Here is a 19,421-nt window from a genome sequence, read left to right as displayed (position 1 = left end):
AAAGATCTGAATTACTAGAAGTGTATGAACACAAGGATAAATTTAAACTTTATAGTCACATTTTAAAGACTAAGCTGCTCTGTGTCTCTTTTCTTCTTTTTCCCTATAGGAGTAAGCTTCCATCAGACTCAGACTCTTCTATTCAAACACCAATTCACAGCAGTAGATTAGTTCCACGTTGATCTAAAATTTGGGCACTGCTTTTTTATTTAGTATAAAACACGTTATAGACTTTAGAGATGATCTTGCCCTACTTCAGTCACAGTTGACCAAACTAAAGTAGAAAGGTAAAATACACACCACGGAATTACCATTTCTTGACCTTTCTTCTCATCTGTGTTATTACTCCATTTTACATATGGGAAAGATGAGGCTCTGAGAGGTCAAGGCCCTCTTCCAAGTAGAAAGTTAATTAGCAGCAGAATGTATTTTTTAATTTATAATGCCCTACGACTGCTTTGGTTATATCAAAGTCTACTGCCAATCTCACAAGCTAGGAGTAGCTGAGCCCTTTCATCCTGTGGCTGCCTCCTGCTGTGTGGAGGCCTTACTGACTTCAAGGGAACTCTTCCTAGAGAAGAGAGAGGGTCAATATTTTGGCTTGGAGAAAAAAACAGAACAAAATTTTCTTCTTTTCTGTTTATATGGCATTTTTTGTCCTCCTACATGAATTGAATTGAAAGTTTTACACAGATTTTTGTATTCCTCAAAATGTTTGGTGTTTATGTGAAGCATGTTCCAAATGAAGATCAACTGCAGCTACAATTTTATTTCCTTCCCTAGTAGTTGAACTTAAAAAATTTACTTAAAAAATACTTAAAATATTTATTAACTTTTTGCCTCATTACAAATGGTCTGTCCTTGGAAGAACTGGGAATTTTTATTAGAAACATTTAGGTTCTTTTTATAGTAAGTTTCACCTATGCAACTGAATTGCTTTGTAACATGGGCAGGTTTTTGGTGATGCATTCTCGAATGAGGAAAATGATAAACCTATGATCATTTCTACAGATAAAGAAGATCTTTATGGTCTCCTGCCTAAATCCTTTTATTTTACATGTAATGATCAAGTTCAGAATGATTAGATGACTTGCCCAAGGTCACCAGGTAGTAAGAAGAGGAGCAAGAATGCAATTTTTTAAACCTTTAGTTATGTGCACATTGCATGGTCATGTTGCCTCCACATGATGAGAGACTTAAGTGATTCTAAAATTTTATAAAAGGTCTTTGGAAAAGGAAATTAAGTGTGATCACTCAAAACAGTAAGCATGATCATAAATAAGCAAACTAACTGGTTTTCCCATTTGCCTGAGTCAATGTGATTTCTGCCTGAAATACAGAAAACCACCTCAAACTCAACTTCTATTTTACAGTTTCACACGTGTCTCTCATATCAGGATAAATAGTTATGTTCAATGTTTTACTCAACAAATGATTTTTATGTTAACATTTTATCAAAACGCAAGTCAAAAAACTATTTTTCTATTTCTAAAGGAACTTAAAAACATGAGAAATACAGAAATACTGTATGTGCGTGTGTAAAACAACCTATTAAAAGATTTACATTTAAGGATTTAATATAAGCTTATTTTACCTTTCCTGGGGCATTCTTGTGAGCCTGCATTTTCATTCACTTTTCTACGCCCAGTGTTAACACGAGACTGCACATAGTTGTACGGCGTTTGCCTGTAACCTTGGATTTGAAGTTGCTGTTTGGCTGAAATGAGTCTGTTTTTAAGGACTTCATTCTGTCTTTCAAGCTCATGAACTTTCTCTTGCAGCCTCTCCATCATTTCTTCCATTTCCACATCTCGTCCCAGCCGCTTGGGGCCGCCACCAACCCGCTCATATCTTTTCTTGTCATTAACGAGCCGTATTAACTTGGTGGCCATTCTAGGGAAATAATAAAAAGATGAAAAGGAATGTGAGAAGTCAGCATAAAATGCATTCTGTTGAAAGGAACATAATCACTGTGAGGACTTCAGTGCAGAACCTGAATAATAAATTTCAGGTTTTGATGTAACTATTACTGCCTGTGAAGAATCCTTTGATGATAATTGAAACCACTGGGCAACAATCTGCTTTATAGCACTGACAAATAACAGTTTCCTAAGGCTTATCATTTAAGGTTAGTAAAGAGAGGACACATATTTACTCCATATGTTCCTCAAATGCAATTTTTAACGCATGACCTTATGTAGGAATGCTGTATGCACTTAAATGTAGCTACAGATTGTGGATGTGGTGGGTTATAGATGCAAGCCACAGTAAGTTACAACTTTTGAAAAGTGTGTTAAGACTATGTAGCATATAGGTGATCTGTTTTAGGGGAACTGTTTTCAGGTTCTCTAAGATTGAGACATGTTACAAATTCAAAAATGTTAGAATGCATTGGTACACACAGACAAAAAGCCCAATGAAAAATTCAGAAGAAACTGAAATGTGCCACTAAATGTTGCTTAGGACCCAAGGAGCATTCATGTTTAATGGCAGAAAATACTTAGATGCAAAAAGTATTATTTTAATGCTACCTTAAATTTAGACATAAGTTGTGTTTTTGACATCTTAGGAGTTTATACCTTTCATTCTTTTAAGTTTTGATAAAACCTGGTTAGACAGAACAAAAGACAGAAAGGGCACATGGGGGTGATGTAATATACACGTACGGAAAACATGCCTGACAGTGAATGGAAAAATCTTGGCAGGACAAGAAAGAAAAGGTGGCTTTGATGAGAGACACAAGTTCAAGACTTTACAAAATTGGTCGCACATCTTCAATAGCTGATTCTAGTTTATAGTGAATCTATTTTTATAAAGAGCCAGACGGAGATTGAAAATAAAAACTCACTTCATTTTTCTTTAAACGGGGTTTGCTTTATTTTAGCGTGGTTATGGACAGAAGCTTTTACTTAAGAGAACAAAAGTGAAATAAAAAAATCCTTAATAGCTTTGGGATGTCATAGAACAACCTTTTTTTTTGCCCTAAGCAGAGTCCTCTGTAAAAGCGGTAGTAATACATGTCTATCTACACTTCTGGCTACTCGGCCTACAGCATGTGGCATCAGGGAGAGCAATGCATAACATAATCAGTTAAGATTGTTTTCTCTTTCCCTTGAGGCAAATCCATTAAACATGCTTTATAAGGGATATAGGATAATAAAAACCAAGATCCAAGAGTACCACAAACACCCTAGTAAAATAATCAATGGATTAGTTCCTTTTCCACCTAATCCAGAGAATGATATATCACTGGAAAATTTGGGCAGGTATCATAAGACCAACGGAGCCACACACTCTATCTAGCCCTTTAATGAGTTTAGGATCCTTAGCCCCACCCAATGGTTTAGCCATAGAAATAGGGTTGACATTTAAATGGGATGTCAACCGAAATATCTGAATCTTTTATTACAGAGAGACTTTCATAGAGATAGAGATCACATTCAAAAGACACAGGTTTAATACAAAAAAGCAGTCAACATGTGGAGAATAATAAATGACCCACATTTTTAAGAATGGCACATCAGTGGAGTGGCTTTAAATTCTTTCAAGGATGTTCAAGTAAATTTTTTGTTAAGAAACAAGATTGCATGTTTGTCCAGTAAGGGCAGTAGTTTTCATTTGTTTGATATCATTATTTTGTGTTATTAATACATTGTAAGTAATCTGATAAAGTTTAAGTACTTATTGAAAAAGGTGGCTTATCAAATCTATATTTATGCTGATGTGGTCCTAATTACATCTTAAGGATAAATTTAAAACTGTTCTGGGGTACCCGGCTGGTAGAACATGTGACTCTTAATCTCAGAATTGTAAGTTTGAGCCCCACATTGGGTATATAGATTACTTAAAATTTAAAAAGTAAAAATAAAAATCAGAGCAGTTCTACACATGCCTCTAGGTTGTGTTTGTGAAGTGAAATTCAGAAGAATTTTAGAGCTTTGGGTCATAGTGGTCATTGGATTACTACTCTCAGGGCTAAGTAAAATAACATCCCAGGAGGTTAAATGGCTTGAACATAATATCATAGGCTAGAGGCAGAGAAATAATAGAACACATGCATACAACTTGACTTCTAGCTGAGTCCTTTTTCCATTAAACTACATGGCTCATTATTAGGTTGTTTTATATTTTCTGGCTGGGACAAATTACTAATGAGGTCAAGGTTGTGAATTCAATTATTTTACTGACCAATTAGGCCTACAAAGGAAAAAAAAATTGTTCAGTGGTCATAGACTACATTCTTCATTCTGATAGGATACGTGTGTGTTACTGGTCAGAAAAGGAATCAGGCAAGTGAGTCACATGTCTTGTAAAAAGACATTATCATGACTCAAAAAAGGACTCAAAGTAAAAGCCCCCAACACAGCAGGTCAGTGGGCCATTAAAACAAAGTCCACAGAGTAGAAACTGAACTAGAATCACCCCGTTAGGATACATTCTAAGCAGAATACTGACCCCACCTCCACCCCAATCTTCTTTCTTCCATGGCTTTCTCACCTTTTCATTTAACCTAGAACATGAATATGAATACAGGCTTGTTGAAGCTTACAAATGGGAATGTGCTTTTTTTGCTTTTAATGCCACACACTCAGAAGATAGTTAAAGTACTTCTGAACAAGAAGAAATGAAAGAATACCTACTTTTAAGAAGTTATCCCTGCAAAAATCTTTTGCACACAAATCAGGTGACAATAATTCTTCAGAAACAGTAGAGACTCTTCGAAATAGAGATTCTAGACTAATCCAAGCAAAGTTAAGTATGTTCCAGATACTGAAGTGAGGTTTTCATTAGTAAACCCCAAGTCTTAAGGGAACATGCATTCTAACAAGTTAGAATAGCTAATTACTTTTTCAAACTTTTATTTTAAACCAAGGCATTTAAAAAACAGATGCTTTGGCCATTTGCTTATTAAACTATAAATATTAAACCAGAAGTTATTTATAGATATGATATACTCGTGGCACTCTTAGCTATTAGCTTTTTCTTTCAAATAGCAACTTCAGACATAATAAACACTCATCATCTTTTTGGTTTATTATTCTAGTTTGTAAGATTTTCCATTTTTAAAAACTGTATTTATTTACAACCTGCCTTGTTCCAAAAAAGATTCCAGGTGGAGTTTTCAATTAAGTTTATAAAAAAGCATATCCTCCAAACTTTACAGAGTCAGGAGAAAAAGCTAAAAGCTTTTTATCATAACCTTTTAATTTTATCCTCTTGCTTGCGGGCATGCTGTTTAAGCAAAATGTTCTCATCATGCAAACGCAAAAATCTGTCTTCCAGTTCCTCCCGACTGGTACGTGACACTGCCTGGCGAGACTTCATTGTCCGTGACATTGATGTTTCTGCAAAAATGCCAAGGTAATTAATAGTGCGATTACTTAAAATAGTCTCTAAAAATGATAATAATTGATATTTTTTTAAAACATTTTTATAGCCTGAATCTTTTTTTTTTTAAAAATCAAGTAATTAATTTATTTATGATAGTCACAGAGAGAGAGAGAGAGAGGCAGAGACACAGGCAGAGGGAGAAGCAGGCTCCATGCACCGGGAGCCCGATGTGGGATTTGATCCCGGGTCTCCAGGATTGTGTCCTGGGCCAAAGGCAGGCGCTAAACCGCTGCGCCACCCAGGGATCCCGATAATCATTGATATTAATCTAATCCTCAATGCACTTTTTTCCTTCGTGATTTACATTTAAGATTGTTTTAGAATACACTATAGCATTGCTTACATCACCAATCAGAGGGAAGAATAATAATCTTTGCTATTAAAAGTTCACATGTGCGCCTGGGCGGCTCAATTGGTTGAGCCTCTGCCTTCCGCTCAGGGTCCTGGGATTGAGCCCCCTAGGGACTCCCTGCTCAGTGGGGAGTCTGCTTCTCCTTCTTCCTCTACTGCTCCCCCTGCCTGTGCGTTCTTTCTCTCTCTCAAATAAATAAATACAATTTTTAATTTAAAAAGAATAAAAGTTTACATGCAATATTGAGGATTTCGGCAATAACAGTATCCATTCAACAGGATATTTAAATAACCATTCTTTAAGAATTTATAAGATGGAACTCTGATTCGATAAGACTTTTCAACATATATGCTCAATTATGAAAAAAATTTTAAAAAAGTATCTGAAACTGTGTTCTCTTTCTTTTTTTTAACAGAGGCAAGAGTTATGACAATAATTTGGTGAACATAAGAAGTTTTTTGGAGCTATGTATGGGTTTTGGGTTCTAGAAAATAAACTGTAAAATCTGCAAGTACAAACAAATAAACCTCTACAAGTCATTTATAAGCTATATTATATATATATTTTTAAAGAACTTTTATACCTTTTAGCATGTGTATATGATTTTTTACATATACTTAAATTCAGTATTTTCTGTATCACTGGCTAATTTTCATTATCATCCAAAAGAAATAAAGAACAAATGGACAAAGGTTAAAGCCCCTATAGTGGTAAACCGAGGGCAAGAACTGAACTTAAAGTAGCCAATTCCAATAAGCAGCTATGCACAATTAATGTTTATTGTATCTGAATACCTCATGTTCCACCAAAGATCTCAAGCAAATTTTATATATATATAATATATATATAATATATATATCTTGTAAATTTAAAAATAAAAGCTGTATAGTCAAATTTATCTTTTTCAATGAACAATACACTGACCATCTTTCCGTGATAGTTCAAGGTGGCCACCTGAATTGTTCTAATTCACAGGGGTATTAAGACATCTTAGTGGAATATATTTTATATCACAGCTGTCTCAATGACAAATGCAGTAGCATGACAGCAGAGCTGACACACTGTATACACAAACAAAAACATAGTTCTACACTCTAAATTGCTCCTCAAAGCAGTGTTTTTCATTCTCAATTTGAAAGTGATTTTTTTAGCTCTAGGGCAACCACTAAATGATAAAAGGATAAAGGAAACCTTTAATGTGTATTAATTTGATAATACAAAGTCAGTATCACTTGGATAAACAAACCATTTTGAGATACTCTACTTGAAAGGCAAAAAATTTTAAATATGGCATTTCCTCCCATATAAAATTTAAACATAAAGAAACATTTTAATGGTGAATGTGATTTAAACCAGGCAATTCGATTTGGAGGCTTGATTCTGTGTAGTTTCTACTGATGTGTGGAATTTTAAAAAGATGATTTATAACAATTCTTTATCAGAACAGAGGGGGATTTTACATTTTCTATGAGCTGTTGATAATTGATGCATGCAGTAAAATACCATATGTTGTTCTAAACTCTCCATGTTCCTGTTTAGTACAATCAAGAGCTATATAGTTACTTAAATGGCTTTGTTTGTAAGGATATCAGAAATACTTTAAATTAAAAGTTACTGATCAAAGTTCATAATGATAATAAATAACAGCTGGCCATACCTTGCAACCCTCCCATTCCAGAGAGGTTTAGACCTATATCTTTCACAGGCAGGTCTCCTGCCGTCTCATCAGTGGGACCAGACATGGTCTATCTGTGGAGAAGAGAAAATTCAAATAAAATCTTTCCAACATATAACATTAACTGTGCAATGGAATGAACCAAATAAAATGAATTATGACTTTAATGGACATCTACTGTCTACACGTGCGGCTTGAAGACAGTAAAAGCTTCTTTTGTACAAGTAATACTATATTCAGTCAGCATTTCTTTCAACAGTGTATTTCCTATAGTTTGCTTAGGAAATGGGGTAAGATTATCATTCTTCCTTCTTTTTATTTCTTGATCTGAAACAAAAACAAACTCCTGTAAATTTAAGAAATACTTCCTCTCTATTCCCCCCCTCTTTTATGCCCCCCAAAGCAAGCAGGTATCTTGGAAAAAACCTAGTTGGAAACTTGATTCAAATGGTTGTTCTATTATTTACTAGCTGGCCTAGTCACCTAATTTTGCTGAGTTTCAGTTCCTTAATTTTATTTCATTATTATATTTTTTAAAAACTCATTTTACTTTGTTATATATATTTATTTAAGTAAATTCTACCCTCATCATGGGGCTTGAACTCACAGCCCCAAGATCAAGAGTCACATGCTCTACTGAAAACTCAGACAGCCAGGTGCCATGGTTCCTTAACTTTAAAAATGGAGAAAAAATTAGCTATCTCACAGTTATTCTAAGGGTGAGATGGTAAGTTAAAAGCAGTAGCATATTTGCCTGGGATGTCAATATTAGTTAACTATTAATTTTTAGCTTGGTGAACAAATGAGTGGGTAGGTCCAAGTTTTGTGAAAGTGTTTCATAAATTCACCAGCTGAGTTTTTGTTCTGTCCTGTGTTTGTTGCCATGAGGTCTAGTCCCAGGGCTTCCTACCTCAACATACAAAGCTGTCCAGTTAATTTTGGCATCTTTACAGTTTTACAGTTTCTATTCTTCAGAGATGCACCACAGTAACTCAATTTTGTACGTGGATATAAACGGTCTGTGCAATGTCTAGTATGTGGGAAAAAAAAAAGATTTTATATTTTCATTTCAAACCACCCCAAAAGCCAAATGGAAACTACCAGTAAAGATGCCTTAAGGCAGAGGTTCTCAATCTCTAGGATGTTGGGCCTAGAATGTAAAGTCCACGAGAGAACCCAGCTTATTTGTCTTGTGTATCTCTGTACTGTATTCTCAGAGGCTGACACACAGCTTGGCACATAGCAGGCATTTGCTAAATAACTGCTGAATGAATGGAATCCATGGAGCTTTGGGGTCTGTAGACCCAAGAGGTGGTTTATAAAATCTTGTATGCATATGTTTATATGCAACATCTTTAGGGAAAGAGTTCATAAACTTTATCATAACTCATCAAAGGTTGAGAACCACTGCATTTAGCTGTGCAATAAACAACGAACAGACTTATACCTGAGAGATTACCTCCTGCTTCTTTTGGAAACACTGCTACAGGAAAAGTCAATTTTAGGAACTAAAATTATCAAGCAGTTTAAACATAGGACACTTGTGTGTTTAAACGATGACTCTGCCATGACAGAGTCATGGTAGCTTTTATAATAATGATGATGGTGGTGGTGTGTTAACATTTACTGAATGCTTACTAAAATGTGCCAGGCCTCTTCTAAGGGCTCCAGTTATACGAATTAATCAAGTGTCTCACAATATCCCCGTGAGGTTGTTACTACTTTACAAATGCGAAAACCAAGACACAGCTTAGGTAATATACCTAAGGTCACACACATCTAAGAAGGGGTCAGTCATATTTTTGATTGTCACGACTGGGAAGGTGGAGGGCGGTGCTACTGTCTTTTAGAGGCCAGAGACGATGTTAAGCATCCTACAGTGCACAGAAACCACAAGAATGATCTGGCTCCAAATGTTAATAGTGCTGAGATTGAGAAACCCTGCACAGTGCTGTCATGCCTCTCCAACACCATCTTCTGTTATCCCTCCTTGCTTGCCATACTTCACTCAACACTCCTTTAAGTTCCTCAAATCCACAGTACCCTGTCTTGCTCAAAGCCTTTGCATGAGCAGGCTTCTCATTCTTTGGGGCTCAGCTCAAATGTCACTTCTTGAGATGCCTTCTCTGATCACTCTGTGTTTGAGTATTCTTCCCCCCCCCCCCCAAATTCATCACTGCTTATTTCCGTTGCAGCAGTCATCTCTACCTAAAATTATTTGTTTACTACCTCATTACTGGTTTGTTTCTACTAATCAAGTATAAGCCTCTTGAGATGGGTTATCAGTCCTATTCACAGCGGTAGTGAACAGCGGTCTGGTGCAAGGTGGGCACCGACATTAATACTTAATTGATGAGGGCAGCCCGGGTGGCTCAGCGGTTGAGCGCCGCCGTCGGCCCAGGGCCTGATCCTGGACACCCGGGATCGAGTCCCCCCTGGGGCTCCCTGCGTGGAGCCTGCTTCGCCCTCTGCCTGTGTCTCTGCCTCTCTCTCTCTCTCTCTCTCTCTCGAATAAGCAAAATCTTTAAAAAATATTTACCTGATGATTAAATGAATATGTGGCATTGAGACTAAAAAGGTAAAAAGAATGCCCGCCGTCATGTAGTTCAGAGCCTATGGGGGTCATCAGGCGATAAACAAACAACAGGCCATTCAGGAGGTTTAAGGGCTAATGAGAGCACTGTGTTTCTGTGCCCTTCTACTTGAAGGACTTGGATGGGCACAGCCATTAGCATTAACGCTCCTCAGCTAGGACTTAAGGCTGGGCTATAACATTTCAAACCGGTGCTGGGCGTGGGGATAACGGGCGGGCTGTGATTCAGGCCTGAGGATGTGCTGTCTCGTGCCGGGCTGCTTTCCACGCGAGCAGAACTCTAGTGCCTTCTCTCCGGCGTAGAGCTGACCCCAGGACCCTGCCCCGTGCTGCAGGTAGATGGTGGGCCACCTCCGTCCCCTTCAACTCCCCCGGAGTACTCACCGCCACTCTCTCCCCGCGGCTAGCTACCGTTGCTATAGCGCCGACGGCGTGCTGGGCGGCTGACCCAGAGGAGCACGGGAAAAACATGGCGGGCTCCGTTTCCTCCTGGGAAATGTAGTTTTCCTCCAGCCTTAGCCCGCCAGCTCGCTGCGTAGCTGTCGGCCCTGGGAAATTCTCGTGCTACAAACCCCGAGGCGCTCTCGAGCGTCGCCGCCTTGCATCCTGGGAATGGTAGTTCCTGCGGCTCTGACGGAGAATGGCGCCGGGCGGGAGCAGGACGCCGAGAGAACTACAAGCAGGAGGCGGGGTCCAGGGCGAAGGATCTACGCGGCTCGCAGTGGCGAAGGCGGCTGTAGCGGCAGCATGAAGCGGACCCCGACCGCAGAGGAAAGAGAGCGCGAAGCTAAGGTATGTCGGCGACTGTCGAGTGTGGGATCCTTCGTGCACTTGTAGCTAGGGGCCGGGAACCGGGAGGATTCGGTTGCACGGCGAGCGGACGCACGGTCTAAAGCCGAGGGATGACAGGGCCTTGTCAGTAAGGGCACCAGACACCCTGGGGGGACATACCTTCGTGCTGGTCAGGATGCGGGCCTAGTCCTGTTGGATCACGAATGAGAATCGCGACACCGTTTCCTTTTGCTCTTCTGCACCTCATTCCTTGGTCACATTTGTAGCTACCCTGGTGCCTCAGTTTACCGGACTCTCAGATGACTGAGCCTAACAGTTGTGCTTTCTCTTCAGTAATGGTTTCCGAGGACTGAGATTGGTTCAGGTGAAATCAGACGTGTTTATTTGGAACAGTTATCTCAGTGGCTGCCTGTCGTGCTCTGTGTCTTCAGCGGATAGGAGTCTCACTACAATCCTATTTTCTACCTTTTTGGGCTTCAGCCTCTGGTAGTTGCCATTTCATGGATGGCAATAATAACATCTATAGCGACTTTTTTTTTTTTTTTAAGCATTTATTATACGTCAGGACCTACGTTAAGTTTGTAAAGTTTACATTATTTCATGTTCCTACCATAGAAGATTGTGAGAGATTATGCAGATGGATTATCAACTGTCCTGTTTTACAGACGAAATCGTAAGGTTCAGAAGAATTGAGGGTTTCCTTTCTCTCATTCCGCAAATCAAGTCCCTTTGGTTTGTTTAAATATGTCGATAACCTGTCCCCCTTTTTCTGTCTCCAGCACCTTGGACCAAGCTTCCATGATCTCTTTAATGGATGTTGCAACAGTCTGCTTATTGGTCTGCACTTACTCTCCACCCTAACAGCTCCCATGCCTCTGCCCCCTTTCTTCCACACAACTAGTCTGTTTTGCACACTCTGGAGAGTGATCTTTTTGCAATGTAAATCTGATCATGTCCCTTTCCTTCTTCCCTCCTCTGCCAACCACCTGTTTAAAAATTTCCCATGACTTTCTCTTGCTCTTAGGAGAAAGACACAATGTCACACGGCCTACAATGCCTTGCATGGTTTGGACCCTTCTTGTTTCTACAGCCTCATGGAACATGACACTCTCCTTGCTCTCTACCCATTAGCCACTTTGGCCTTTTTAAAAGCCCCTCTTTCCTGCTTTATCTGGCTACATAACCTTTACACGTGCTGTTAGGTTGCCTACTCCTTATTAGGCAAATATTAGAGATGAGGACCAATGATAACTAAAACAGACACAGTTCTTGCTCTTGTAGAATTTAGAGTCCTACAGGTGTTTGTCTTAGGGCAGTGCTTCTATGGATTTAAAATATAAAGTCTGTCCTATAATGACCTGAGTTATAACAAGGTCTCACCAGGGACCTGACATTTTCATGCTGGAGTCTGCCTGTGATATGGACAGTATACTAAAGTGGATTCAAAGGGCCTAGGATCCTTCTGCATTAGACTACAACAGTGCATAGAAAGAGATAAATGTCACCCAGTGGCATTGTGTATGATGTCCTTATCACCTTTCCTTTATAATTACGTTATTCATTCTTCTCATTGATTTATTGAATGATTTCATTCATCATTCATTCATTCATTGATTTATTGAACACCTATGATTTGCTAGACACTGGGATTATGACTTTAGCTAAGATGGAATCCCTGCACAAAGGAGCTTTTACCCTACTGAAACTTTACCCTTTGCCTATGAGATACTCATGTCATCCACATTTTATGGATGTGGAAACTGAGGCTTGAGGGAATCATGACTTGCCCAAGGCCACTCGGTGGCTATGCAGAACTAGAGCTCAGAATGAGGTCTTCTGACTCAAAGCTTTTTTCCATTTTCAACATGTGAAACGTATTTAATTGACAGAGCAAGTTGTCTTCCTGTTTACTTTAAAGAATTCCTTTGATACTGTTTTAAAATTTGCTTATGAAAATATTATTGGTTAGAACAAAGTATCGACAGTTAAGTTTTAAATCTTCAATAGAAAATGGTCAGTTACTCATGACTTACTTTTTCATTTCTAATCAACTTTACTGAGGTATAATATATGAACAATAATTCGTACCCATTTATAGTGTGCAATTTGATGGGTTTTGACAGATGTTTATATCTGCAACACCACCATCATAGTTGACATAGCAAACCTTTCAGTCAGAAATTTCCTCTTGCTGATTTGCAGTCATTGTCTCCCCTACCTTGGTTCCCAAGCAACTACCAATAAATAATGTTTTCTGTTGACGTAGATGAGTCTATTTTCTATGGTTTCATATAAATGGAAACACCGTATGTACTCTTGAGTCTGTCTACTTTCACTGAGCATGATGATCTTTGAGATTTATTCATGTTGTCCTGTGTATCAGTAGTTCATTCCTTTTTTATTGCTGAGCAGTAGTGTACTGTTTGGATATACCACATATTGTTTATTCATTCACCTGTTGCTTAAGAACATTTGGATTATTTCTGGTTTGGGACTGTTAATGTAAAAAAAAAGCTACTATCATCATTCATGTAGAAGTCTTTGTTTCTCTTGTATAAACACTCAGGATTCTAGTTGTTCAGTTCTTTGTTTAGCTTTTAAGAAACTACCAAAGTGGTTCTGCCATTTGCATTAGTTTCCTAGGGCCGCCAGAACTTGGTGTCTTAAAACAACAGAAATTTATTCTCTCTTAGTTCTAAAGGTAAATCTGGATGCAGGGTGTTGACAGGTCATGGTCCCTCTGAAAGTTCTAGGGAAGAATCCTTCCTTGCCTCTCTTGGCTTCTGGTGACTCCTGGTATTTCTTGGTTTGGGCAACCAGAACATAGTTGGCTTCTGTGTTCCCATAGCCACCTTCTAAGTGTTTTTGTGTGTCAAATCTCCCTCTCCTTTCTCAAGTAAAGACACCAGTCATTATATTTAGGGCCTACCCTAAATCCAGGATGATCTTAATCTCAATCAAGATCTTTGATTTATTTAAATCTGCAAAGATCCTTTTTCACATTTACAACTACCATGGGTTAAGATTGGACATATCATTTTGGGGGATGTTATTCACACCCAGTACACCATTTTATATCTTCATCAAATGTGTACGAGAATTCTAGTGCTCCATGTCCTCACTGATATTTATTATTGTCAGTCTTTAAAATTTTAGCCATTCTAGTAGCTGTGTAGTGGTATCTCAAGGTGGCTTTAATGTCCATTTCAGTGGTGACTAATGACATTGAGTATCTTTTTAAAAAAACCTTTTGAGGTATAATTTATGTACTATAAAACTCACCTCTTCTAAGTGTACAGTTCAGTGATTTGTAGTATATTTACAGAGTTGTGCAATAATCACCATAATTTCAGTTTAGAACCTTTCCATCATCCCCCAAAGAAGATGTGTGTTGATTTGTAGTTTATTCCCCTGTCCTATCCCCCATCCCTAGGCAACCACTAATCAATTCTTTGTCCTCAAAAGTTACCTTTTCTGGAGATTTCATGTAAATGGAGTCAGACAGTATGTGGTCTTTTTTGTGTTTGGTTTCTTTACCCAGCATAATGTTTTGAGGTTCATCCATGTTGTAACATGTATGAATCAATATTTAGTTCCTGTTTATGACTAAATAGTATAATATTCCAGTGTGTGAATATGCCACACTTTGTTTAATCCATTCACCAGTTGGTGGATATTTAGGCTGTTTATACTTTTTGGCTGTTTTAAACAGCACTGCTATGAATATTCCTATTCTACTTTTTGTACAGACATATATTTTCCTTTCTCTTGAGAAGATGCCTAGGAGTGGACTTGCTGGTCACATAGTAAATCTGCATTTAACATTTTAAGAAAGTGCCGTACTGTTTGTTTTCGTTAGAATGTTTAAGTCCTCCCAAAATTTTTATGTTGAAATCCTAAATCCCAACGTCATGGTATTAGGAGGTGGGGCTTTTTCCCCACCTTTTTGAGGTGATTAGTAAGGGGTTTAGTGTCTTGTAAAAGAGGCCTGAGAGAGCTCCTCATCCCTCCTGCCTTGTGAGGACACAGCCAGAAGTTTGGAGTTTGCAACCGGGAAGAGAGTCCTCACTAGAACCTGACCATGCTGGTACCTAAATCTTGAACTGCTAGCCTCCAGAACTAGATGCAAAGAATTTCTGCAGTTTATAAGCCACCCAGTTTGTGGTATTTTGTTTTGGAAGCCCGAATGGACTAAGATACTGTTTTCCAATGTAGATTCACCCTTTTATGTTTCCACCAGCATTGCTTGAGGGTTCCAGTTTCTTCACATACTTGTCACCTCCTGTTAATGTCTTTTTGATTGTAGCCATCTTGGTGTGAAGTGTTTTTTTTATTTTTATTTTAAGATTTTATTTATTTGAGCTAGAGCATGCAGGAGAGAGCATGAATGGGGAGGGGGGACAGAGGGAGAGGGAGAAGCAGGCTCCCTGCTGAGCAGGAGCAGCACATAGGGCTCCATCCCAGGACCCTAGGATCATGACCTGAGCCAAAGGCATATGCTTCACAGACTGAGTCCCCCAAGTGGCCCTCATCGTGGCTTTGATTTTCATTTCCCTGACATGTAATGATGCTGAGCCTCTCATGTGTTTATTGACCATGTTTACATTTGTTTTTGTGAAGTGTCTATTCAATCTTCTGCCCATTTTTTGGGTTGGGCTGTCTTCTTAAAATTAAGTGTTAGGAGTTGTCAGATTTTCTAGATGTTCTTTGTTGATGATATGTATTGTGAACATAGTTTTCCAGTCTTTTAGTTTATTAAATGATTGTTTAAAGTACGAAAATACTTAATTTTGATAAAGGTCTAATTTATTGATACTGCTTTTTATGATTAATGCTTTTTAATGATATCTATGAAATCGTTACCTATTCCAAGGTCACAAAGATTTCTTGTTTGCTTTTTAAATTATCTCCATAATGGGTAATATTACTTTTGATTTTTCTTTTCTCTTTGAAATAACTTAGATTGTGTTTTCTTCTTGTGATTGCTTATGCTATAGACTTTTATATGTTGTGCAAGTCTGGAGGGTGAATGAAAAGGCTGGACTAAATGTTATCTAGCTTTTCCTGATAACGTTTATTTAATCTGTGTTAAAACCTAAGAATGCACCAAAGTATATTCATTCATTTAAAAGAATTTCTTTAATTTTTAAAAAGATTTTATTTATTTGAGACAGGGAGTATGAGTGAGGAAGAGAGAGGGAAAGGGAGGTGGCAGAGGTAGATGGAGAAGTAGACTCCCCACAGGGAGCCTGATGTGGGACTAGATCATGGGATCATGACATGAGCTGAAGGCAGATGCTTTACTGACTGCGCCACCTAAACGCCCTATTCATGCATTTTTATAATGAATTTTTCTTGTAAGGCATACGGTGGCATGGTCCAGATTGGTAGTTGGAAGTCTCAGTTGGAACCATGGCCTTAAAAATTTCCTTGCTGTTGGGATGGAGGGTTGGTGCCCTGTGCCTCAGTTTCTCTAGGGAGAAAATGGAGTCAAGCATGGCTTCTTGTGTGGGTCACTCAGAGGATCCAGTGTGATGAGGTCCCTGTGCCAGGGATACGGTAGATATGGCTTAGCATGAGTTCGATCGTCCGAAGGGCCCTTTACCGCTAGAGGGTTGCCTCCATGCTTTTGTTTTTCCAGATGCTATAATTTGTTATTTTAAAATGATTTAGGGGTGCCTGGATGGCTCAGTCCGTTAAGTGTCTGCCTTTGGCTCGGGTCATGATCCCAGGGTCCTGGGACTGAGCCCACATCGGGCTCCCTGCTCATTGGGGAGTCTACTTCTCCCTCTCCTTCTGCCTACTGCTTCCCATGCTTGTGTTCTCTCTCTCTGCTAAATAAATAAATAAAATCTTTAAAAAAAATAAAATGATTTAAAATTTATAGAAGTGCTGAAGAGTAGAGCAGAGAGCCCTCACAGGCCTATTATGCAGATTCACAAGTCGTTAACATCTTGTCACATTTGCTTTTTTGCTTTCTGTCTCCCTAAATATACACATAAACCATTATTATTATTATAAAATATTTTATTTATTAGAGAGTGAGTGAACACCAGCCAGGGGAGGGAGAAACAGGCCCCTCTGCTGAGCAGGGACAACCCCCACCCCCACTCCACCCACCCTGGCAATGTGGGGCTGAATCCCAGGATCATGACCTGAGCCAAAGGCAAAGATGCTTAACCAACTGAGCCACCCAGGTGCCCCTGTTATTTTTTTTTAATGAACCATTACAGAAGAAGTTGGAGACCTCATTCCTCTTTACCTCTGCTTTACCTTTACTTCGGCATGTATTTTCTAAGAACAAGGACACTCTGTTATATGGAAATACAGTGAATTGTCACATTCAGAAAAGTTTACCTTGATAAAATACTCTTATTCTAAAGTTCGTATGTAAATTTTGCTAATGTCCTAATAATATCTTTTATCGCATTTTTTTTTTTTTTCTGGCCCAAGTTCCACTCTAGGACCACACATAATCTGTAGTTGTCATATGTCTGGTTTCTTTTAACCTTCTCTAATCTGGTCTTCTTTGCTTTCTTTCATGACATTGACATTTGGGATGAGTGAGGCATTGTTGACATTTGTGATGACTTACAGGCTGTTTGCTTTGTATGCTATACCAGTATTCTTATTTGTCTAATACTTCTTATAAGGAGACTTAGATTATGCATTTTTGGCATGTATGTTTTTGCGGAAAGATAGGGACCATTAGAGATCACACATTTACAACTCACATAATTATCCTGCCTGTAGATGTGTTTTAGTTGGCCCAAACTGTGTTTGGAAGTTTCTGAATTATTTTATAATACAAAGTGGAGATAAAAATTTGGATGTCTAGCTTTCTTGAAAAACTAGACTCTCTGGCAACACCAGGCATGCGCTGCACCACCTGGAGCTGCATGGTGGCTGCCCCTTTAGATGGTAGATGGACTTTCCATTTTGCCACACTCCACGTTTGCCTGTTAGCAGTTTAGAATATGGGGCTGGAGAAGCAGACTCCAGGAATCGAGTCCTGCTCCATCACTGATTGGGGCAAGCAGCTTCATTGCTCCCAACCTCAGGTTCTTCATCTGTAAAATTGTGATGTTTATGATCATGATGAGGATTAAGTGGGATGTATATAAAAGCACCCAGAACATTCCTGCACATATTAAAAATAAAAGTAGTTGTTACCACCATCACATCATTGGCATCAAGTTACCACTTACCTGATCCCTGTAGATATTATAGCCTCTGTTCAGGATATTCACCTAGTATACTTATATCCACTAATTGGACAGATTTCTCAACTGGGGTTCCACTAGCTTCTCTCCTGTGGATCCCACGTGGTATAAGTTATGTACCAGTCTTGGGAGAATTGAGAAAATAGTCATTCAAACCATTTTTTGTGTTCTGTGATTCCAATGAGGAATCTGGTTAAGTGCCAAGTAGCATATCTAGGACTGGGGGCACGTGGCTAAATATGGCAGATTTGGTTCTATGGAACTGACTGCCTTTCCATGAAAAGTAATAATTAAACAAGTACCAAGAGTATAGTGGTGAGTTTTTATCATGGAAGTGGGACATGGGAGCAGGGAGGATCTATGTGCTATGGAAGTCATGGAATTCCTTCCTCCGGAAGATCTGTTTAATCAGGTTGTAGGATCATGGAATTCCTTCCTAAGATCTGTCTAAGGATGTAGCCTTATGAGAGGCCTAAGACTCCTTTAGAGGTTGTTCAGAAATATTAGACCTGTTCTTTTTTCTAATTCCACTATAGTTAACACAGTGTTATATTAGTTTCAGGTGTACAGTATAGTGATTGAACAAGTCTATATATTACTCAGTGCTCATCATGGTGAGTGTACTCTTAATCTCCATTTTCTATTTCATCCATATCCCAACTCACCTCCCCTCTAGTAACCATCTGTTTGTTCTCTATAGTTAAGAGTCTGTTTTTTGGTTTGTCTCTTTTTTCCTTTGTTCATTTGTGTTGTTTTTCAATTGCACACATGATGAAATCCTCTAATATTTGTTATTCTCTGACTGACTTGTGTTTTGCTTAGCATTGCACTCTCTAGCTCTATCCATGTTGTTGCAAATGGCAAGGTTTCATTCTTTTTAATGGCCGAATAATATTCCATTGTATAGATACACCACTTTTTTTTTTTTTTTTAATGAGTAGGCTCCAAACCCTTGACCTTGAGATTAAGAATCTCATGCTCTTCTGACGGAGCCAGCTAGGTGCCCCTATACCACATTTTCTTTATTCATTCATTTATCCCTGGGCACTTGAGCAGCTTCCATAATTTGGCTATTGATGCTGCTGTAAACATAGGAGTATGTGTATCCCTTTGAATTAGTGTTTTTGTATTTTGGGGGAAATACCCAGTAGTGTGATTACTGGATTATAGGGTAGTTCTGTTTTTAATTTTTTGAGGAATTGCTGTACTGTTTTCCATAGGGACCCTACCAGTTTGCTTTCCCACCAACAGTACAAGAGGTTCTTTTCTTCCCACATTCTTGTCAACACTTGTTTCTTGTGTTGTTGATTTTAGCCATTCTGGCAGGTGTGAGGTAACATCTCATTGTAGTTTTGCTTTATATTTCCTTGATGATCAGTGATGTTGAGTCTATTT

The 19,421-nt window shown here is 38.6% G+C and overlaps 2 protein-coding genes across 12 annotated transcripts in view; one reads left to right on the top strand and one right to left on the bottom strand.

Annotated features, from left to right (window-relative positions):
- RPGRIP1L (RPGRIP1 like) overlaps positions 1-10,535 on the bottom strand; it is a 101,218-nt gene extending 90,683 nt beyond the window's left edge. Inside the window, exons 1-5 of one of the 3 annotated variants that reach the window (XM_038531028.1) lie at positions 9,958-10,381; positions 8,329-8,448; positions 7,401-7,492; positions 5,201-5,345; positions 1,595-1,893 (exon numbers count right to left, since the gene is read on the bottom strand). In XM_038531028.1, coding sequence (XP_038386956.1) covers positions 1,595-1,893; positions 5,201-5,345; positions 7,401-7,485 — 529 coding nt within the window. In that variant the 5' untranslated portion in view covers positions 7,486-7,492; positions 8,329-8,448; positions 9,958-10,381. The other 2 variants (XM_038531027.1, XM_038531029.1) reach the window with 2 other exon arrangements.
- The window catches only part of FTO (FTO alpha-ketoglutarate dependent dioxygenase), a 428,690-nt gene continuing 419,731 nt past the window's right edge, over positions 10,463-19,421 (top strand). For 4 of the 9 annotated variants that reach the window (XR_005355776.1, XM_038531033.1, XM_038531032.1 and 1 more), the window contains exon 1: positions 10,463-10,803. Coding sequence is in view for 8 of the 9 variants with exons in the window: in XM_038531033.1 (XP_038386961.1) it covers positions 10,624-10,803 (180 nt within the window). In the remaining variant the exon portion in view is untranslated. The remainder of the gene's footprint in view (positions 10,804-19,421) is intronic. The other 5 variants (XM_038531038.1, XM_038531036.1, XM_038531037.1 and 2 more) reach the window with 3 other exon arrangements.

Source organism: Canis lupus, chromosome 2 (assembly GCF_011100685.1).
Source record: "Canis lupus familiaris isolate Mischka breed German Shepherd chromosome 2, alternate assembly UU_Cfam_GSD_1.0, whole genome shotgun sequence".
Lineage (NCBI taxonomy): Eukaryota > Metazoa > Chordata > Mammalia > Carnivora > Canidae > Canis > Canis lupus.
Note: the sequence above shows the minus strand (reverse complement) of the source record. Positions and strands in the feature narration are given on the sequence as shown.